The 19,477-nt window shown below is 45.8% G+C and overlaps 1 protein-coding gene across 1 annotated transcript in view; it reads right to left on the bottom strand.

Annotated features, from left to right (window-relative positions):
- Btbd8 (BTB domain containing 8) overlaps positions 1-19,477 on the bottom strand; it is a 71,723-nt gene that overhangs the window by 33,029 nt on the left and 19,217 nt on the right. Inside the window, exons 4-5 of the mRNA XM_032916450.1 lie at positions 18,880-18,997; positions 4,997-5,086 (exon numbers count right to left, since the gene is read on the bottom strand). Coding sequence (XP_032772341.1) covers positions 4,997-5,086; positions 18,880-18,997 — 208 coding nt within the window. The remainder of the gene's footprint in view (positions 1-4,996; positions 5,087-18,879; positions 18,998-19,477) is intronic.

Below are 19,477 nucleotides of genomic sequence, written 5' to 3'. Positions count from 1 at the left end.
TCTGACACATGTATTCCCCTCAACGCCCTGTTTAGTTTTTTACTTTCTCCCACACACAGAATGAGTGTCTTTTTATCCCATTTCCTGCCTGAAGTCCACTTGCATTCCATTTCCTACACTGAAATTACAAGGATTTTTCAAAACATAGCAAATCTTTTATAGTGTCCCACACACAGAGTTCCAAAAGCCTACAGAGTACAGATTCCTTGGCTTTTTATACAGTTCTTTATCACACACCTCCAGCTCTCTTCAAAGCTGTTCCAACATAAATGAACTTCCTTATTTTCTAAACCTGTCAGTGCTGTGAGTGTGCACTGAGGGCTATGTCTCCTGTGTCCCTCACACAGCAGTGCTGTATGCACTGAGGGCTGTGTCTCCTGCACCCCTCACACAGCAGCGCTGTATGTACTGAGGGCTGTGTCTCCTGTGTCCCTCACACAGCAGTGCTCTATACACTGAGGGCTGTGTCTCCTGCACCCCTCACACAGCAGTGCTGTGAGTGTGTACTGCAGGCTGTGTCTCCTGTGTCCTCACACAGCAGTGCTGTATGCACTGAGGGCTGTGTCTCCTGCACCCCTCACACAGCAGTGCTGTATGCACTGAGGGCTGTGTCTCCTGCACCCCTCACACAGCAGTGCTGTGAGTGTGCACTGCAGGCTGTGTCTCCTGTGTCCTCACACAGCAGTGCTGTATGCACTGAGGGCTGTGTCTCCTGTGTCCCTCACACAGCAGTGTTGTATGCACTGAGGGCTGTGTCTCCTGCACCCCTCACACAGCAGTGCTGTGAGTGTGCACTGCAGGCTGTGTCTCCTGTGTCCTCACACAGCAGTCTGATGCACTGAGGGCTGTGTCTCCTGCACCCCTCACACAGCAGTGTTGTATGCACTGAGGGCTGTGTCTCCTGCACCCCTCACACAGCAGTGCTGTGAGTGTGCACTGCAGGCTGTGTCTCCTGTGTCCTCACACAGCAGTGCTGTATGCACTGAGGGCTGTGTCTCCTGCATCCCTCACACAGCAGTGCTGTGAGTGTGCACTGAGGGCTGTGTCTCCTGTGTCCCTCACACAGCAGTGTTGTATGCACTGAGGGCTGTGTCTCCTGCACCCCTCACACAGCAGTGCTGTATGCACTGAGGGCTGTCTCCTGTATCCCTCACACAGCAGTGCTGTGAGTGTGCACTGCAGGCTGTGTCTCCTGTATCCCTCACACAGCAATGCTGTATGCACTGAGGGCTGTGTCTCCTGTGTACCTCACACAGCAGTGTTGTATGCACTGAGGGCTGTGTCTCCTGTATCCCTCACACAGCAGTGCTGTGAGTGTGCACTGCAGGCTGTGTCTCCTGTATCCCTCACACAGCAGTGCTGTGAGTGTGCACTGAGGGTTGTGTCTCCTGTATCCCTCACACAGCAGTGCTGTGAGTGTGCACTGAGGGTTGTGTCTCCTGTATCCCTCACACAGCAATGCTGTATGCACTGAGGGCTGTGTCTCCTGCATCCCTCACACAGCAGTGCTGTATGCACTGAGGGCTGTGTCTCCTGTATCCCTCACACAGCAGTGCTGTGAGTGTGCACTGAGGGCTGTGTCTCCTTGTCCACTACTATTGATTCCACCTAGAAAACAACAAGTTAGAAAAATAGCCCAGCTTAAGTGAGCAGATTTAAAGCACTATTTATTCCAGCTAAAATGTAACCAGATAAACACTTGTAGAACACGAGAATATTAGTGTACTCAGTTAAAAGGAAAGGTCTAAGGTCAGACTAACCACACCCTACCATATGAACTCTGCTTTTTAAAGTTTCAAGTTCCTGTGCATGGGTGATAGGAAGAGAGGGCTTCATTCTCCCATCTATGTGTTCATTTGTCTGTCAATTCATTAATAAGCAGGCCTGATCCTAGACTTAGAGGCTTATAGTCTAAGGCAGTGGGTCTCAACCTTCAAAATGCTGCAACCCTTTCAATATAGTTCCTCATGTTGCAGTGACCAACATCATGAATTTATTTTTGATGCTACTTTATAACTTTGTTAAAATTTTGCTATTTAGCATAATTTTGTTAGTTGTAAACTATGATGTAAATACCTGTATTTTCTGATGGTATTTTTTATTTTTTTTAATTTTTTATAAGATTTATTTATTTATTATATATAAGTTAACAGATGGTTGCAAGCCATCATGTGGTTGCTGGGATTTGAACTCGGGACCTTTGGAAGAACAGTCAGTGTTCTTAACCACAGAGCCATCTCTCCAGCACCTCTGATGGTATTTTTGAGGTATGCTGTGACCCACAGGTTAAGAATTGCTGGTCTAAGAGAAGGGCTGGAGAGATAGTTAAGAACAGTCAAGGGCACTGGTTGCTCTTCCAGAGGACCAGGCTTCAGTCTCAGTGCCTGCTTGGCCGCTGACAACCTTCTGTGATTCCAGCCTGGGGGAGCCAATGCCCTCTGACCTCTTTGGACACTGCACGCTTGTGGTGCAAAGACAGACAGGCAGTGAAGCATCCATACACATAAAAATAAACTGAATACACACACACACACACACACACACACACACACACACACACACAGAGAGAGAGAGAGAGAGAGAGAGAGAGAGAGAGAGAGAGAGAGACAGAGACAGAGACAGAGACAGAGACAGAGAGACAGGAGGGAGGAAAGGAAAGACACAGGGAGACCAAGAGAGACAGACAGAAGGGTAGGGGTGGGGGAGAGAAAGAGAGGGGGAGGGAGAGACAGACACAGACAGGCAGAGACAGAGACAGAGACAGAGACAGGGAGGGAGAGAGACAGGGGAGACAGAGAGAGACAGACAAGCAGGCAGGGGGAGGCGGACACTGTGCCTAACTTGGTCTCACCGTCAGTGACGTCTCCCCAAGGCCACACCTCTTAATCTAACAGTGTCAGAGTCCTGCTCCCTGGTGGCTAAGCGTTCAGCTGTGAGCCTATGAGGGCCGTTCTCACTTCGGCCATCACTGGGGCGTGAGTGAGTCTAGGCTCTCCGGTAGTCAAGGCGGGTGTGCAAGTGGGATGGGGTCTCCAGAGCTTTGATCCTCCTTTGTGATTTTTCTGTACAGTAATTTTTATAGCCATTTTTGTCTGGTATTGCTTTGTTTGGGCATTTTTTGTCCTAATATTCTTGTGTTTGTATCTATAGCTTCTGTTTTTGTGTTTTTAGAGGTCTTGTGTTTGTGTGTGGGTTGCTTCAGTTTTATTTGGGGTTTTTGTTTATTTTCTAAAGAGAAAGGAAAAAAGAGGGCATGAAGTTGGGTGAGTAGGGAAGTGTGGGACCTGGGGAAAACTGGGGGAAGAGAACTCCAGAACATGGCATGTACATGTGTGTGTGTGTGTGTGTGTGTGTGTGTGTGTGTGTGTGTGTGTGTGTGTGTATACACCTGTTTAAATGAAAGAACATTTTAAAAAAATCAATGAGATTCATATTTGATATAATTGTATAAACCTGAGAAGACATTTAACTTCTCTGACCTTATTTTAATCATTTCGACATGTGAATCTTCCTTCCCTACCTCAAGGAAAGGAAGGAGTATAAATTGCTGAGGACAGAGAAACAAAGATACACTTGATAAGATCTATCTAGTTGATGCTGTCTGTCACCAGCCTACATGAAATTTTAAGGTGTGTTATAGGAAAAATTAGATATGCACTCACTACTTTCCTTTGCTGAGGAAACCCTTTATCAATATGCTTTTGTTGACCTGAGGCAACAGAAAACCATGCCACTTTAAATGTATGCCAAAAAAGTTGGCCCATTGGTAAAGCCCTTGCCATGCAAGGCTCATGACCTCAGTCCAATCCCTTGAACCCATCAGGGGAGGAGAGAATGCACTCCTAAAAGTGTGCTTTAACCACCACACACACACACACACACACACACACACACACACACACACACACACACACACACATCTACAGATAAGGCTTTAAGGCCGGCTTACGGCGTCAGCTTTGCCACCTTGAAGTAAGAGCACCTAAGGCATATGACACAGGCCCTAAGACAGTTTCCAAAGCTAACACAGGGCAGCTACTCTTGAAGAGATGCGGCTTCTGCCGGTTCAACCTGTTCTGTTCTCAGAGGACATCTTAAGTTCACCTCAAAGGAAACATCTCATAGTCTGGCAGATGGATCTTTCAAGTTTTTTTTTGTTTTGTTTTGTTTTGTTTTGTTTTTAAGATTTTAAAATTTTTATTTATGTGTCTATGTGTGCTGGTGCCCATGAGGTCCAAAACAGGCCATCAGATCCCCACAGCTGGAGTTGTAGGCATCTGTGAGTTGTCCAACATGGGTACTAGGAACTGCCATGACATCCTCTGGGGAGCAGGAAGGTCTCTAACCTCTGAGCAATCTCCCTAGGCCCCTCAAGCTGTATTTCAACAGTGATAACAAAATGTCACTACTAGGTATGCCTTTAAATATCCTATAATCTGAATGTGCCCCTATGACCTGACTGTGTCATCCCAATCAGATGCTGAACCTTGATCCTCCAGCCTCCAACCTTCAGCATGCAGAGAGGAGGCCGCTGGGAAGAGAGGAGCTTAAACTAAACAGAAGCTGGAGCCTGGGTAGGACGGATTAGTGTTCAGAGCAACGTCACGAAATCCTTTCACAATACAAATGCAAATGCCACAGGAGACACAGGGAACACCTGTGAGCTAAGGAAGCCCTGCCTGACCCCTGAACCTTCGCGTTGTGAGAACTGGTTTGTGGTGCTTCAGTCCCTCAAGTCTGTTTCGGGGCCTGAGCAGAGTCATATGCGACCTCGGTTACTAAGTGATCTCCTCTGCCTTTGGATCAGAAAGTTCTACCATCTAGGCTGTGTCTCACGGAACACACAGGGAGGACGCTGTGTGTCTCACGGAACACACAGGGAGGACACTGTGTGTCTCACGGAACACACAGGGAGGACGCTGTGTGTCTCACGGAACACACAGGGAGAACACTGTGTAAGTGTCATCTGCCATCGTGTACAGTCGCGCCGACTTACCCTTGAAGAGTAACACACTCTTGGGAGCTTTCAGCCCAGCAGCCACTCAGCATTGCAGCAAAGTAACTCGACCTGGCACTTAAAATGGCCCTAGAGAGAGGACGGGAAACGTGAGCATTTACACACTGTGCAAACGGAGGTCTCAAGAATCTTCATTTCCACCTCTGTAAGCATAACCTTCTTTGTCTTGTTTGTAACAAAAGTTATAAACATAGTTATATCTACACATTTTGTCTATTTAAAACATTAATTCAAAAGCCAGGCTTGACAGCATATACCTGTCATCCTACACTTGGAAAGCTGAGGCAGGAAGATCCAAGCTACCTTAGCTGCCACAGGAGACCCTGTCTCAAAACACAGAGCCAGGAAACAAGTTGAGTTCCATAAAACACCACTTACAGTACTATAAAATAAAAACAGGTTTTATAAAAAGGGAAAGAGGTAGAAATCCCTGTAAATGAATTTTTTTAAGGTAGACTTTCCAATAGAGGTTCTGAGCTCTAAGTTAGAATTTACTGCAGTTGCATTTGGCTGTATTCTAGGCCTGAGGGAATGCAAAAGAGATTTTCTTTTGAATTTTCATGTCTTTTCAAATAAAGTATTAATCAACTATTTCTTCCCAAATTCCTTTATCTGTATTGGAGTCCAACATACAGAACAGTGTTGCACTCTGGTGGAGCATGGGCAGGACTGATGGAGGAGAGGGCAGAGGGGAGGGCACACTGTCGATGGCTTAATCATACATCTACACACACACACACACGTATGTGCATTACTAGAATATAAGCATGAGTGGCAGTGGCAGGCATATACCCAGAAGCACTACACCATCTCACAAAGACACTTGCTCAGCCATGTTCACAGCATTGGTAGCGCCCCAGTGAATCTTGAAGTCTTTTAAGATTGCAGGGAGACAAAGCCTGGAGTCCTCACTTCAGGCCTCTCCTCATGAAGAGAGCACCCGAGAGCAGGATCCGGGTTTTGAAATCTTCTTTCTTTCCTTTTGCCCTTTGTTCCTTACGCAGTTCTACTGCCTTCCTTCTGTGCTCTGAAGCCGGAGTGCACACAGCAGCTGGGTCCAGCTGGCCGAATATGACTGACAAAGCTAGGTGACAAAATGAGACCCGCTACAGGAGAAGTGTAAAGTGTGGCCGTGGAAGGGAAAGGCCAAGCCTTCCAAGAGTGACCATGAACTCATAACAGGTCTTCCACTGTCTGTCTTGCAAACACAGGGGAGACTGGCAAGGAAGTCTCGGCCTATTCCTGGCTGCCAGGGAACCTTGCCTGGCTGCCTGAGCTTCACTGCTTCTTGCAGATGGGTATTAGCTCAGCTGGGTAGGTGTTGGTTTTGTTGTTGTTGTTTTTTCAGTTGCTGCTGCTGCATGAACAGCTACGGCAGCTGCCATGAGGGCTGAGCATTCGAGCTGCCTATCGGCAGGCTTCAGAAAGCTCCATGATGCTGGTTTACCTACTCCTAAAGGCCTAATGAGAACAAGTAGGAAAGAGTGGTCTTTCTATAAAAGCTGTGTCTACTGGGGAAAAGAAAAGAAGCAAGAGTCAAAGGACAGCTTTGACCCCACAAGGGAAACTGAGTCAGGAGGCAAGGTTTGGCATCAGTGATTGAGGTGAGCGCTCGCAGCAGCTGACTGACTGACGGGGTCAGCACTGGGAGGGCTGATGGGGTCAGCTCAGAGAGCAGCTGATGGCAGCCAGCAGCTAGAAAATAGGAATGGGGGAAATCAGGCATGAGCACGCACGTGCACCCCCCCACACACACACACACACAGTGGTTAAAGCAAAAGAAGACTCCAGCCCTTTATTTTTTTCTCTTAACTCTTTCTATACTCCCTAAGAGAAAGTTTTTCCATGTAAAAACAAGATTACCTCATAGCCACGAGTTACACATTTTCCAAAAACAATCACCACAAAAACAAACCCCCCAAAATTGATTAAAATCATTACACAATGATTTGATTATGTGTTCTTCCTTTGAAGTTTTTATCTAACTAGACATTTACCTTTCTCTCCACATGCTCATTGTAAGCCCAAGCAATAATTCTCATGCCACAGATTAACGAAGTTTAAGCAGGCCAATCTGTACTGGCAAGTTTCTGCCTATGCTCGGCACCATCTGTACTTACTAAGAACAGGGCATCTGTCTTACGTCTTATTATTGAAGTTCTGATCAGCTAAACTGGTTAATTTATCCGTTCTTATCATAGAATTGTTTATTCTTTACTCATAACCTTTCTATTTCATGGTGCACATCAGAAACCTATGACCACATCCCTTGATCAAGAACCCAGGCCCACCTGAAATGAATGTGTCCAGGAAGCTCACTCGCCTATGGCAGCTCTTCCTGCATGGCGCCCACCAGAGAGGCATCAGAATATGACCACTGTTGTTAGACGCGTTATCAGAGAACGGCAGCAGAGGACATGGAGCCTCAGGCATGTGAAACTCCCCCCCAGGGAGACTGCCAAACTGAGCAAGAATCAGGAGGACGGCAGCTTCCTGCAGTCTCCAAGGCTTGAGGGACACTATTACAACTGGGCACACTAAAAAGGAGATTTGGTAGACAACCCAGGATTCAAGCTCTAAGATAAAGAATGTTTATGGAACAGACGTGTCCTTATAATGACAGCTTTGAATCAGCCAATCCCCATCAGACAGAGGGAGGGAGGGAGTGGGGGGAGGAAAGTGGGGGAAGGAGGGAGATTCTTCTCATCAGTGGTGTTAGGAAAAGACAGCTTTACTGATGTTTGTGAAAAAATGAACCTTAATACTCCACACCATTTACAATTCAAAACAGAACCACCACTAAATATACAAGTTAATATTATAAAATCTCTGAGGAAAGAGACACACGTGAAAAATCTTTTAACTTTGCGATAGGCCAAGTTTTTTTTTTTTATCTTTATTTTACGTGTATGAGTGTTTTGTCTACATGTATGTCTGTGTATCATGTACATGTTGTGCCTGAGAAGGGGACATCAGATTCCCAGGGACTGAAGTCACAGGTGGTTGTGCCTCCATTGAGCCATCTGTGGAGCCCATGGATAGAGACTTTTGAGAGGACAAAAGCACAGTGCACTGCATTTTCACTAAGACAGACATTCTGTGCTATCAGAAGAGTCTTTATATTTAACTCAACTGACTGTTCTATGACTGCAATGGAACTGACTAGAAACCAATAGTGGGGATACAGTGAAAAATTCCCTAATGTGTGGCACTAAACACAGTTCACTGGTAAAGAAAAACTTTAAAAAATTAGGAAATACAGGTTTAAGTTAAAAAAAAATACAATGTACCATCAGATCCAGTGGTACACACAGTGGTCCCATCACTCAAGAAAAAGAAAGACTCACAGGATCCAGCCACTGATCTGAGAATTCTGCTTTAATACAGGAGCCAGGCGTGGGCGCACGACTGTAACACAAGCATTGGGAAGGCAGAGACAGGGAAGAGACAAGGTTGAGGCCAGTCTCCATAGAGAACTCAGATCAGCCAGCCAGGACTACAGAGCAGGACTTTATCTCAAGCACAGGGGAAACGCGTAAGATAGGACAAAGGGAGCGTCTGTAAAGTAAGACTGAGTCTTCAGGGCAGATCACAAACATCACAGTCTGTGATTCCTCCCAGAGCGAGGGAGTGAAAAGCATGAGGTCTATAGGCGCCCTCTGCTCAGCTGTACACATGAGGTCTATAGGAGCCCTCTGCTCAACTGTACACATGAGGTCTATAGGAGCCCTCTGCTCAGCTGTACAAATGAGGTCTATAGGAGCCCTCTGCTCAACTGTACACATGAGGTCTATAGGAGCCCTCTGCTCAGCTGTACAAATGAGGTCTATAGGAGCCCTCTGCTCAGAGGTCTGTACAAATGAGGTCTATAGGCGCTCTCTGCTCAACTGTACAAATGAGGTCTATAGGAGCCCTCTGCTCAGCTGTACACATGAGGTCTATAGGAGCCCTCTGCTCAGCTGTACAAATGAGGTCTATAGGAGCCCTCTGCTCAGCTGTACAAATGAGGTCTATAGGAGCCCTCTGCTCAACTGTACAAATGAGGTCTATAGGAGCCCTCTGCTCAACTGTACACATGAGGTCTATAGGAGCCCTCTGCTCAACTGTATACATGAGGTCTATAGGAGCCCTCTGCTCAACTGTACACATGAGGTCTATAGGAGCCCTCTGCTCAGCTGTACACATGAGGTCTATAGGAGCCCTCTGCTCAACTGTACACATGAGGTCTATAGGAGCCCTCTGCTCAGCTGTACAAATGAGGTCTATAGGAGCCATCTGCTCAGCTGTACAAATGAGGTCTATAGGAGCCCTCTGCTCAACTGTACAAATGAGGTCTATAGGAGCCCTCTGCTCAACTGTACAAATGAGGTCTATAGGCGCTCTCTGCTCAACTGTACAAATGAGGTCTATAGGCGCTCTCTGCTCAACTGTACAAATGAGGTCTATAGGAGCCCTCTGCTCAACTGTACAAATGAGGTCTATAGGAGCCCTCTGCTCAACTGTACAAATGAGGTCTATAGGAGCCCTCTGCTCAACTGTACACATGAGGTCTATAGGAGCCCTCTGCTCAACTGTACACATGAGGTCTATAGGAGCCCTCTGCTCAACTGTACACATGAGGTCTATAGGAGCCCTCTGCTCAGCTGTATAAATGAGGTCTATAGGAGCCCTCTGCTCAGCTGTACACATGAGGTCTATAGGAGCCCTCTGCTCAGCTGTACACATGAGGTCTATAGGAGCCCTCTGCTCAGCTGTACAAATGAGGTCTATAGGAGCCCTCTACTCAGCTGTACAAATGAGGTCTATAGGAGCCCTCTGCTCAACTGTACAAATGAGGTCTATAGGAGCCCTCTGCTCAACTGTACAAATGAGGTCTATAGGAGCCCTCTGCTCAACTGTACAAATGAGGTCTATAGGAGCTCTCTGCTCAACTGTACAAATGATCTATAGTCTATGTACAAATGAGGTCTATAGGAGCCCTCTGCTCAACTGTACAAATGAGGTCTATAGGAGCCCTCTGCTCAGCTGTACAAATGAGGTCTATAGGAGCCCTCTGCTCAGCTGTACAAATGAGGTCTATAGGCGCTCTCTGCTCAACTGTACAAATGAGGTCTATAGGAGCCCTCTGCTCAACTGTACAAATGAGGTCTATAGGAGCCCTCTGCTCAACTGTACAAATGAGGTCTATAGGCGCTCTCTGCTCAACTGTACAAATGAGGTCTATAGGAGCCCTCTGCTCAACTGTACAAATGAGGTCTATAGGAGCCCTCTGCTCAACTGTACAAATGAGGTCTATAGGAGCCCTCTGCTCAACTGTACAAATGAGGTCTATAGGCGCTCTCTGCTCAACTGTACAAATGAGGTCTATAGGCGCTCTCTGCTCAACTGTATACATGAGGTCTATAGGAGCCCTCTGCTCAACTGTACACATGAGGTCTATAGGAGCCCTCTGCTCAGCTGTACAAATGAGGTCTATAGGAGCCATCTACTCAGCTGTACAAATGAGGTCTATAGGAGCCCTCTACTCAACTGTACAAATGAGGTCTATAGGAGCCCTCTACTCAACTGTACAAATGAGGTCTATAGGCGCTCTCTGCTCAACTGTACAAATGAGTTCTATAGGAGCCCTCTACTTAGCTGTACAAATGAGGTCTGTAGGAGCCCTCTGCTCAACTGTACAAATGAGGTCTATAGGAGCCCTCTGCTCAACTGTACAAATGAGGTCTATAGGAGCTCTCTGCTCAACTGTACAAATGAGGTCTATAGGCGCTCTCTGCTCAACTGTATACATGAGGTCTATAGGAGCCCTCTGCTCAACTGTACAAATGAGGTCTATAGGAGCCCTCTGCTCAGACTGTACAAATGAGGTCTATAGGAGCCCTCTGCTCAGCTGTACAAATGAGGTCTATAGGAGCTCTGTAACTGTACAATGAGGTCTATAGGCGCTCTCTGCTCAACTGTACAAATGAGGTCTATAGGCGCTCTCTGCTCAACTGTACAAATGAGGTCTATAGGCGCTCTCTGCTCAGCTGTACAAATGAGGTCTATAGGAGCCCTCTGCTCAACTGTACAAATGAGGTCTATAGGAGCTCTCTGCTCAACTGTACAAATGAGGTCTATAGGAGCCCTCTGCTCAGCTGTACAAATGAGGTCTATAGGAGCCCTCTGCTCAGCTGTACAAATGAGGTCTATAGGCGCTCTCTGCTCAACTGTACAAATGAGGTCTATAGGAGCCCTCTACTCAACTGTACAAATGAGGTCTATAGGAGCCCTCTACTCAACTGTACAAATGAGGTCTATAGGCGCTCTCTGCTCAACTGTACAAATGAGGTCTATAGGAGCCCTCTGCTCAACTGTACAAATGAGGTCTATAGGAGCCCTCTGCTCAACTGTACAAATGAGGTCTATAGGAGCCCTCTGCTCAACTGTACAAATGAGGTCTATAGGCGCTCTCTGCTCTGTACAAATGAGGTCTATAGGCGCTCTCTGCTCAACTGTATACATGAGGTCTATAGGAGCCCTCTGCTCAACTGTACACATGAGGTCTATAGGAGCCCTCTGCTCAGCTGTACAAATGAGGTCTATAGGAGCCCTCTACTCAGCTGTACAAATGAGGTCTATAGGAGCCCTCTACTCAACTGTACAAATGAGGTCTATAGGAGCCCTCTACTCAACTGTACAAATGAGGTCTATAGGCGCTCTCTGCTCAACTGTACAAATGAGGTCTATAGGCGCTCTCTGCTCAACTGTATACATGAGGTCTATAGGAGCCCTCTGCTCAACTGTACAAATGAGGTCTATAGGAGCCCTCTGCTCAACTGTACAAATGAGGTCTATAGGAGCCCTCTGCTCAACTGTACAAATGAGGTCTATAGGCGCTCTCTGCTCAACTGTACACATGAGGTCTATAGGCGCTCTCTGCTCAACTGTATACATGAGGTCTATAGGAGCCCTCTGCTCAACTGTACACATGAGGTCTATAGGAGCCCTCTGCTCAGCTGTACAAATGAGGTCTATAGGAGCCATCTACTCAGCTGTACAAATGAGGTCTATAGGAGCCCTCTGCTCAGCTGTACAAATGAGGTCTATAGGAGCCCTCTGCTCAACTGTACAAATGAGGTCTATAGGCGCTCTCTGCTCAACTGTACAAATGAGGTCTATAGGCGCTCTCTGCTCAGCTGTACAAATGAGGTCTATAGGAGCCCTCTGCTCAACTGTACAAATGAGGTCTATAGGCGCTCTCTGCTCAACTGTACAAATAAGGTCTATAGGAGCCATCTACTCAGCTGTACAAATGAGGTCTATAGGAGCCCTCTGCTCAGCTGTACAAATGAGGTCTATAGGCGCTCTCTGCTCAACTGTACAAATGAGGTCTATAGGAGCCCTCTACTCAACTGTACAAATGAGGTCTATAGGAGCCATCTACTCAGCTGTATAAATGAGGTCTATAGGAGCCCTCTACTCAACTGTACAAATGAGGTCTGTAGGAGCCCTCTACTCAACTGTACAAATGAGGTCTATAGGCGCTCTCTGCTCAACTGTACAAATGAGGTCTATAGGAGCCCTCTGCTCAACTGTACAAATGAGGTCTATAGGCGCTCTCTGCTCAACTGTACACATGAGGTCTATAGGCGCTCTCTGCTCAACTGTATACATGAGGTCTATAGGAGCCCTCTGCTCAACTGTACAAATGAGGTCTATAGGCGCTCTCTGCTCAGCTGTACAAATGAGGTCTATAGGAGCCCTCTGCTCAACTGTACAAATGAGGTCTATAGGAGCCATCTACTCAGCTGTACAAATGAGGTCTATAGGCGCTCTCTGCTCAACTGTACAAATGAGGTCTATAGGCGCTCTCTGCTCAACTGTATAAATGAGGTCTATAGGTGCCCTCTACTTAACTGTACAAATGAGGTCTTAAGCTCCTGGCTTGCCCCTTTTTATTTCAATCCTAGTCTACAGAGATGGCCAAGGTTAGCAGTGCCCCAGCAGACTATTCTCCTACAGCAATCTCACTGTACCACATATGTGTGCATCGTTTTACCCCGTGTGTATCACGCTTATCCCTCATGGATCTCTGTCTCAGCAGCACACACAGTCTGAGTGTGCACTGAATGACGGTTACAGAATAGTTTTTGAGACAGGTTTGACTAAGTGTCTTAGGTTTATCTTGAACCGGCTGGTTGGGATGGGATACAAACACCTGGTCTGACTCTCCTGCCTCAGCCACCTGATGGCTGCAATTAGATAAATACCACCAAGCCCAATCCATCAAAAAGCCTTAATGAACAATACCATTAGAGTTCTAACATTCTATCGACACTGTTTCTCTGGCTGTGCCCAACAGTAAAGTTACACAAATACACAGCATGTCATGACTTTCCTGGGGGCAGTCATGAGAATGCCTCTGGCCACTGACTTGTGTAACAGCACTCTGAAGTCCATCTCAGGCACACTGGTCCCAAGGTCACCTCCTCATGTGGCACTCTTGCCATAACTGAGCAGAGGAGGAGAAAGGTGCTTCTAAACCTCTGGAATGGGCTTTTCTGATGGGTGACCGCTTTGACATTTCCCAAGAGCCTTGTGGGGATGTCCCCAGACACTGCACACAGGCCTTCCTTCTTCCAAGGTCAGATCAGCACTGGAGTCCACAGCCCCAGGCTTCCCTGGCTCCCCTCAAGCTCTCTCATACTTACTGTGCGCACCTCCTACAATCTAATCTAGCCCTGCGTCTGCATCACAAGAGTTGAATGCTCACAGTGTGCTAGCTCTCTCCAGAGAAAGCATTAAAAGCGTCTGAGGCTTAAGTGATTACTCTGACCTTAAAATAGAAATGTAGAAAAGACTCCTTTTTAATTAGGACATCTGCCTCCGGTTAACCAGTGCCATAGATGGCATGGTGTATTAGGAATCTTTGAAACAGCCTTTTTAGTTTCCAACATGTCAAGAACTATTTTCTTCTTTTGACTAAATCTGATCTCCACTGACAGCGCTGCTTCTGGCTGTATCCAGATGCCCTCATTTCCTGCGTGCTGCTGCCTCACTACAATGCTCGCCAGCCCACACGTCCTAATTTAGCCGAAATGGATTCCCTATTCCATGCAGAACAATGGCCTGGATTGCTCAAAAAGGACTCTCGAGGAGATGACTTTTAAGCACCCCTGCTTTAAGGAAAAGGGGTGGGGGTAGATCTTGCTTTATTTCGCCCCACACAACTCATTAAGGTTCAAACCCAGAAGAGTGTAGAAACTTTCTGAAGACATCACCATTATGCACTCTACGTTGTGACAAATGTTTTAGAGGATATCTTTTGACTGCAGCTTCCTTGGAAAGCCTTTTGACGTTGAATTGTATAGTATAATAAATGCCCTATCTACTGATACGATATGACCAAATCCACAGTTGATTAATCAAAACTAGCCAAGCGGTGGTAGCACACCTCTTTAATCCCAGCACTGGGAAAGCAGAGGCAGGCAGATCTCTGTGAGTTCAAGGCTAGCCTGCTCTATAGAGCAAATTCCAAAACAGCCTGGGCTACACAGAAAAACCATGTCTCAAAAAGGAGGAGGAGGAGGAGGAGGAGGAGGAGGAAGAAGAAGGAGAAGAAGAAGAAGAAGAAGAAGAAGAAGAAGAAGAAGAAGAAGAAGAAGAAGAAGAAGAAGAAGTAGAAGTAGAAGAAGAAGAAGAAGAAGAAGAAGACGACGACGATGACGACAACGACTAATCAACTATCAGATTTTAAAACAAGCTGTATACACTGCAGACATCACAGACAATCACTGAAAATGAATGTGCAGAGTGGAGAAGGTAGCTCAGGGGTAGAGCTCTGGGCTCCATCCACAGCACCTCACAAAAAGTGTCCTCACACATTTTGTCTTTCACTATAAAGCCAATCTTCCTTTAAAAACGATTCACTAATCAGGGTTCTTCTTTCCTGCAAGAATGATGCATGTACTCATCATGATTTCCAGCTCAAATATCTCTAAAGTGAGAAGGGGGTTCAAACCTTGGTGAGTCCATCTACAGAGTGTGGTGCTGGCCACACCTCAGCACCTCTCATTGCACTCTATACTGTTAGCTGAACTCAGCGCAGGTTTACGTGCCCCTTCCCTAATCCTCTTCCAAAGCACCCACTCAGACGCCACTGGACTTTCTATATTCTACACGTTGTTGGATTGCACAGTATTCATCAAATTATGTCCTCCAATGACAGTCCAAACGGGGCGAGCATATGGAATATATCCTAGTAAGCTTTGGAAGGTACAAACTTAAGACAGAGGTAAGGCTCAGGAGGAAACAGTCAGCTGGATGTCACCCAGAGGGCACCGAGAGCCTGAAGAGGAGCTCAGCAGTCCCTGGTCTGCACACCTCCTTGTTCAGACACTGAGTGGCACCGAGGATCCCACCTTTGCTTCTATTGCTTGCACATCTTAGCATTATGTTAAGCCTCTCGTGTTGACAAACCACCATTAATAAAAGTAATACCAAGATGTTAACAACCCTCTTTTGTATAGTAATGTGAAATTAGTTCATGAGTATATATAAATATATCATTAAGAATAAATCCTGTAAAGACAGGGAATAACAAGTTTATTCTGTGAAGAATCAGATAAATATCTTAGGCTTATCGCCACCTTGCACCTTTGTCTTGTCTCACAGCAGTAGTCTGCTGTAGTGAGAGAGGTGTCCCAGACAACGCTGTCCTTCTCCAGACTCCGCAGTGTGGATGCAGAGCAACTGCCATTTGGTCCAAAGCATTACCCTAGGCTGGCCACACGAGGTGTTTTTGTGACCACCTGATTCCATCCGCACAGCCTCTGACTCTAGACTTATTACTATTATTTTTACTTTACAAATGAAGAAATTGAGACTCAAGAGATTAAAGAACTTCCCACTATTAATAAATGCTGAACTCAGAATACAAATTCAGAAATACCAACTCACTGAAGCCTACTTCTTCTGAAAGGCTTTCAGCTAATGTGCCCAAAGATGCATGGACAGTGGCCTGGCACAGAGTAACACACCACACTTCTGATAGTGTGATTTATTAACTGTAAGGAAGGGCTGAACATTACAATTCCACAATGAAATGTCTAGTAATATAATACCAAACACTGATAAGGAGAAAATATCAGTTCTGAGTGTCACGAGGCTAAAATTAGGAAGCACTACTTCACCTTTTCAATAATGCAATATAATAGAATCTTAATAATGTGACTCAGAAAATAAATTACCTCCAAAATGTAGCATTCAATTTGCCTTACTAAACATTAAAATACATGACACTTCAAAGTGGGAGGTCAGCAAGAGTGGCTGTTGGGGTGCAGCCTGGAGGTGCCAGGAGGAAATCGGAGCAGTCAGAAATGCTCAATAGGACAGGGATTCACCAGGTAATCAATGGAGTGGAGGCAGGAGACTGACACAGCTGCACCCCACATTAAGCAGCAGCAGCTGCTTAGCCCTGAGAACAGCGTCAGAAAGAACCTGAGTAAGGAGCGAGGCCTCGAGGCCACAGGACTTCTCTGCCACCTCCCACCCTGAGGCAAAGCTCCCTTCCCTTCTGATGGGGCAGAAGGACTGCGGATAAAGAAGGACAGAGGTAAAAATATGGCCTGCACACAAATGTGTTTCCTGAGCTCTTTGTCTCAATGCTTTGAACTTAACAGAATTACTATGAACTAAACGTTCAGATTTCAGCCAGAAAGAGAACATGATGCAGAATTTACTATCATAATATGGAAAACAAGGTAGCAAAGTAGGTCATACTATAAACATCTCCTCAGGAAATTGCTTTGGTATTAATCCAGATTTCCTTTGTACCACAAGGTGGAATGAAAAGCAGATCTAGAGCTCTAGGGCAGTGGCTCTCGATCTGGGGCTCATGACCCCTTCCGCAAACCTTTATCTCCAAAAATATTTACATTATGATTCCTAACAGTGGCCAAATTACAGAAGTAGCACAAAATAATTTTATGGTTGGGGTAACTGCAACATGAAAAACTGCATTAAAGGGTCGCTGAGTTAGCAGGAAAAGAAGCTCCACGGGCTGGAGAGAGCTCGATGCTTAGAAGCCCTTGTTGCTCTTCCAGAGGACCCAAGTTCAGCTCCTAGTGCCCACTTGGTGACTCAACTCTAATATTCTTGTTCCGCTCCTGAAATTGCTCTTAGTCCATTCATTCAGTGCAGTCTAAGGCACATGTAAGCACTGAGGACAAACTGCAAATGCTCACGGCCGTGGCGTTCTGCCTTTCCCCTGTGACAGGGGTAGCTTTAGGGTTCCACAGGCGGAACTTCAGTACCCAAATGGCCTCAAGAAAAAACTGGGTACAAAATGAAGTAAAAATTTAAAATGGTGTTGGCAAAATACAGACAGGTAGACAGACAGACAGACACACACCTCACAGTCCGACATGTAAAACATACTGCCTAATCTCTCCTAAGTTCTGTATTTTGGTATAATAATGAGAATTTGATAAGAATTGGGCAAGTGCTAAGTATAGTTGTATGTGTGTGTGAGGCCAGCACTCAGAGGAGGTTGAGATAGAGAATTATGCATTTGAGGCCAGCCAGGGCTGTGTAGCGACGACGACGACGACGACGACGACGACGAGAGCTATAACAGGAAAACATTTATATGACCGCACCTATATCACCACGTTCTGAGCGGTAAACAGTCTCATGGTGCACTGATGTCGGTTAACTGTGAAGTGCACGGGATTTTTGAGTTTGAGAGGTTTTCCTGTATTCTCACACCACTGCTATGGAGCCTTCAGCATTACTTCCTGGGCAGAGAACATATTCTTGTATCTGCTTAGTGGATACAGTGCTTGCCATACGAGGATAAGGTCTGAAGTCTGTGATTCCCCAGAGCCCATATAAAAGCCAGCTGCCATGGCTTCTGTTTCTAATGCTGGCACTTCTGAGGAGAGGTAGGTAAACCCTAGGGACTAGATTGGCAAATTTTGGGTTCAGGCAAAACCCCTGCCTCAGAATGGAAAGTGATCAAGGATGATATCTGAACTCAGAGTGGGCCTTCGCACACATGTGCAGAGTACCCACATATACATATGCACCTTAACACAGACACACACACACACACACACACCACTGCAAAGCCTGCTCCATCCTCTGTAGGTGCACACAGAGGAACTTCCTATCAAGCTCCCTATCTGAAGTGCAGGGAGAACTGTCTGGCCCCTCCGACTTCTGGCTGGTTCTCATCCACAGTTGGACCTACCTATGTTTCTTTCCCTCTAGTTCCAACAAATAATTTGTATTTCTTGATAATTTTTTTCTTCTTTTAAGCAGATTTTAGGTACTTGACAACCAAAAGAGCATGACCAAAACAAGAGTAGACTTTAATTTGAAATCTAAGAAGCCTGAGCTATCTCTAACCAGTTAAGTCTAAAGCACAAACTTTTTTAAAAGTACAATGTAGCATCAGACTTCCTAGTCAATACTGTTCATAAACATCCTCTATTTGGAATCACAGAACTTGAGCAACAGTGCATTCAATACAATACATGCTATTCATGTAGAAATTATCTTATTACATTTTTATTATTAATACACGTTACTATAATACCCATAGAACTAAAAGTGCACTTAGCTACATTTTCCGTCACCATGAGGTTTAAAGGAATTCAGGCAGAGCACTCCCAGGTTCGCGTGGATCTGAGCAGATTTGCTCGGACTGACTGTGCATTGTGAGCCTGCAGGCAGGAAGCCCTGTCCAGGGCCAGCTTCTCCTCTGCCAGATTCTGACCCTGGGCAGCCGCTGCGGAGCCCTGTGTCTGCAGAACTAGGGCTCGAGAACTGCCCACCCTCCTCTGAACCCAGGTCACAACACAAATCAGTCTCCCTACCTGTGAGCTTTGAAGCTTTTCCCATCAACACAAATGTCAATGTCGTGATAATCCTGACTCAGGTAAAGCTTCAGCAAATCTGCTCCTAATTCAGACGCCAGTTCCAGGTCACAATCATCTTTAAAAGAAAAGACAAAAGGCAGCTCCTTTAATGCTAGACATCCCCAAATTTCATTTTCTAATGCTTGCAAGAGGTTTTCTTCATAATTTTCTCAATTAGCTAGAATACTTAAGCAGCAAATTCAAAATAAAGTAAAAACTTTTAAATCACTAATATTTCCTATGTTGAAATATATTAATTAAATATGCCTTGAAATATAGCTATATTTAAATATGTCAATACTATTTATCGAGAACGAACTTCATGACTAACTGAATAGCAAGAGATGGTTCCTCTCTAACACTCCGCTCCTTGCCTCTGAAGCCCTAGCTTGACCACTGCCTGGCCTCCAGAGTCCGTCTGTAAAGGGCCTAGAGACACTGTGGCCGCTGACAGGGTGGGAACGAGTGGGAGGTGCATTCACCACTTGAACTGTGGGACCCTGCCTCAAACCCCTACATAAATATATACATACATATATACGTACATATAAAAACA

This window comes from Rattus rattus, chromosome 11 (genome assembly GCF_011064425.1).
Source record: "Rattus rattus isolate New Zealand chromosome 11, Rrattus_CSIRO_v1, whole genome shotgun sequence".
Classification (NCBI taxonomy): Eukaryota; Metazoa; Chordata; class Mammalia; order Rodentia; family Muridae; genus Rattus; species Rattus rattus.
Note: the sequence above shows the minus strand (reverse complement) of the source record. Positions and strands in the feature narration are given on the sequence as shown.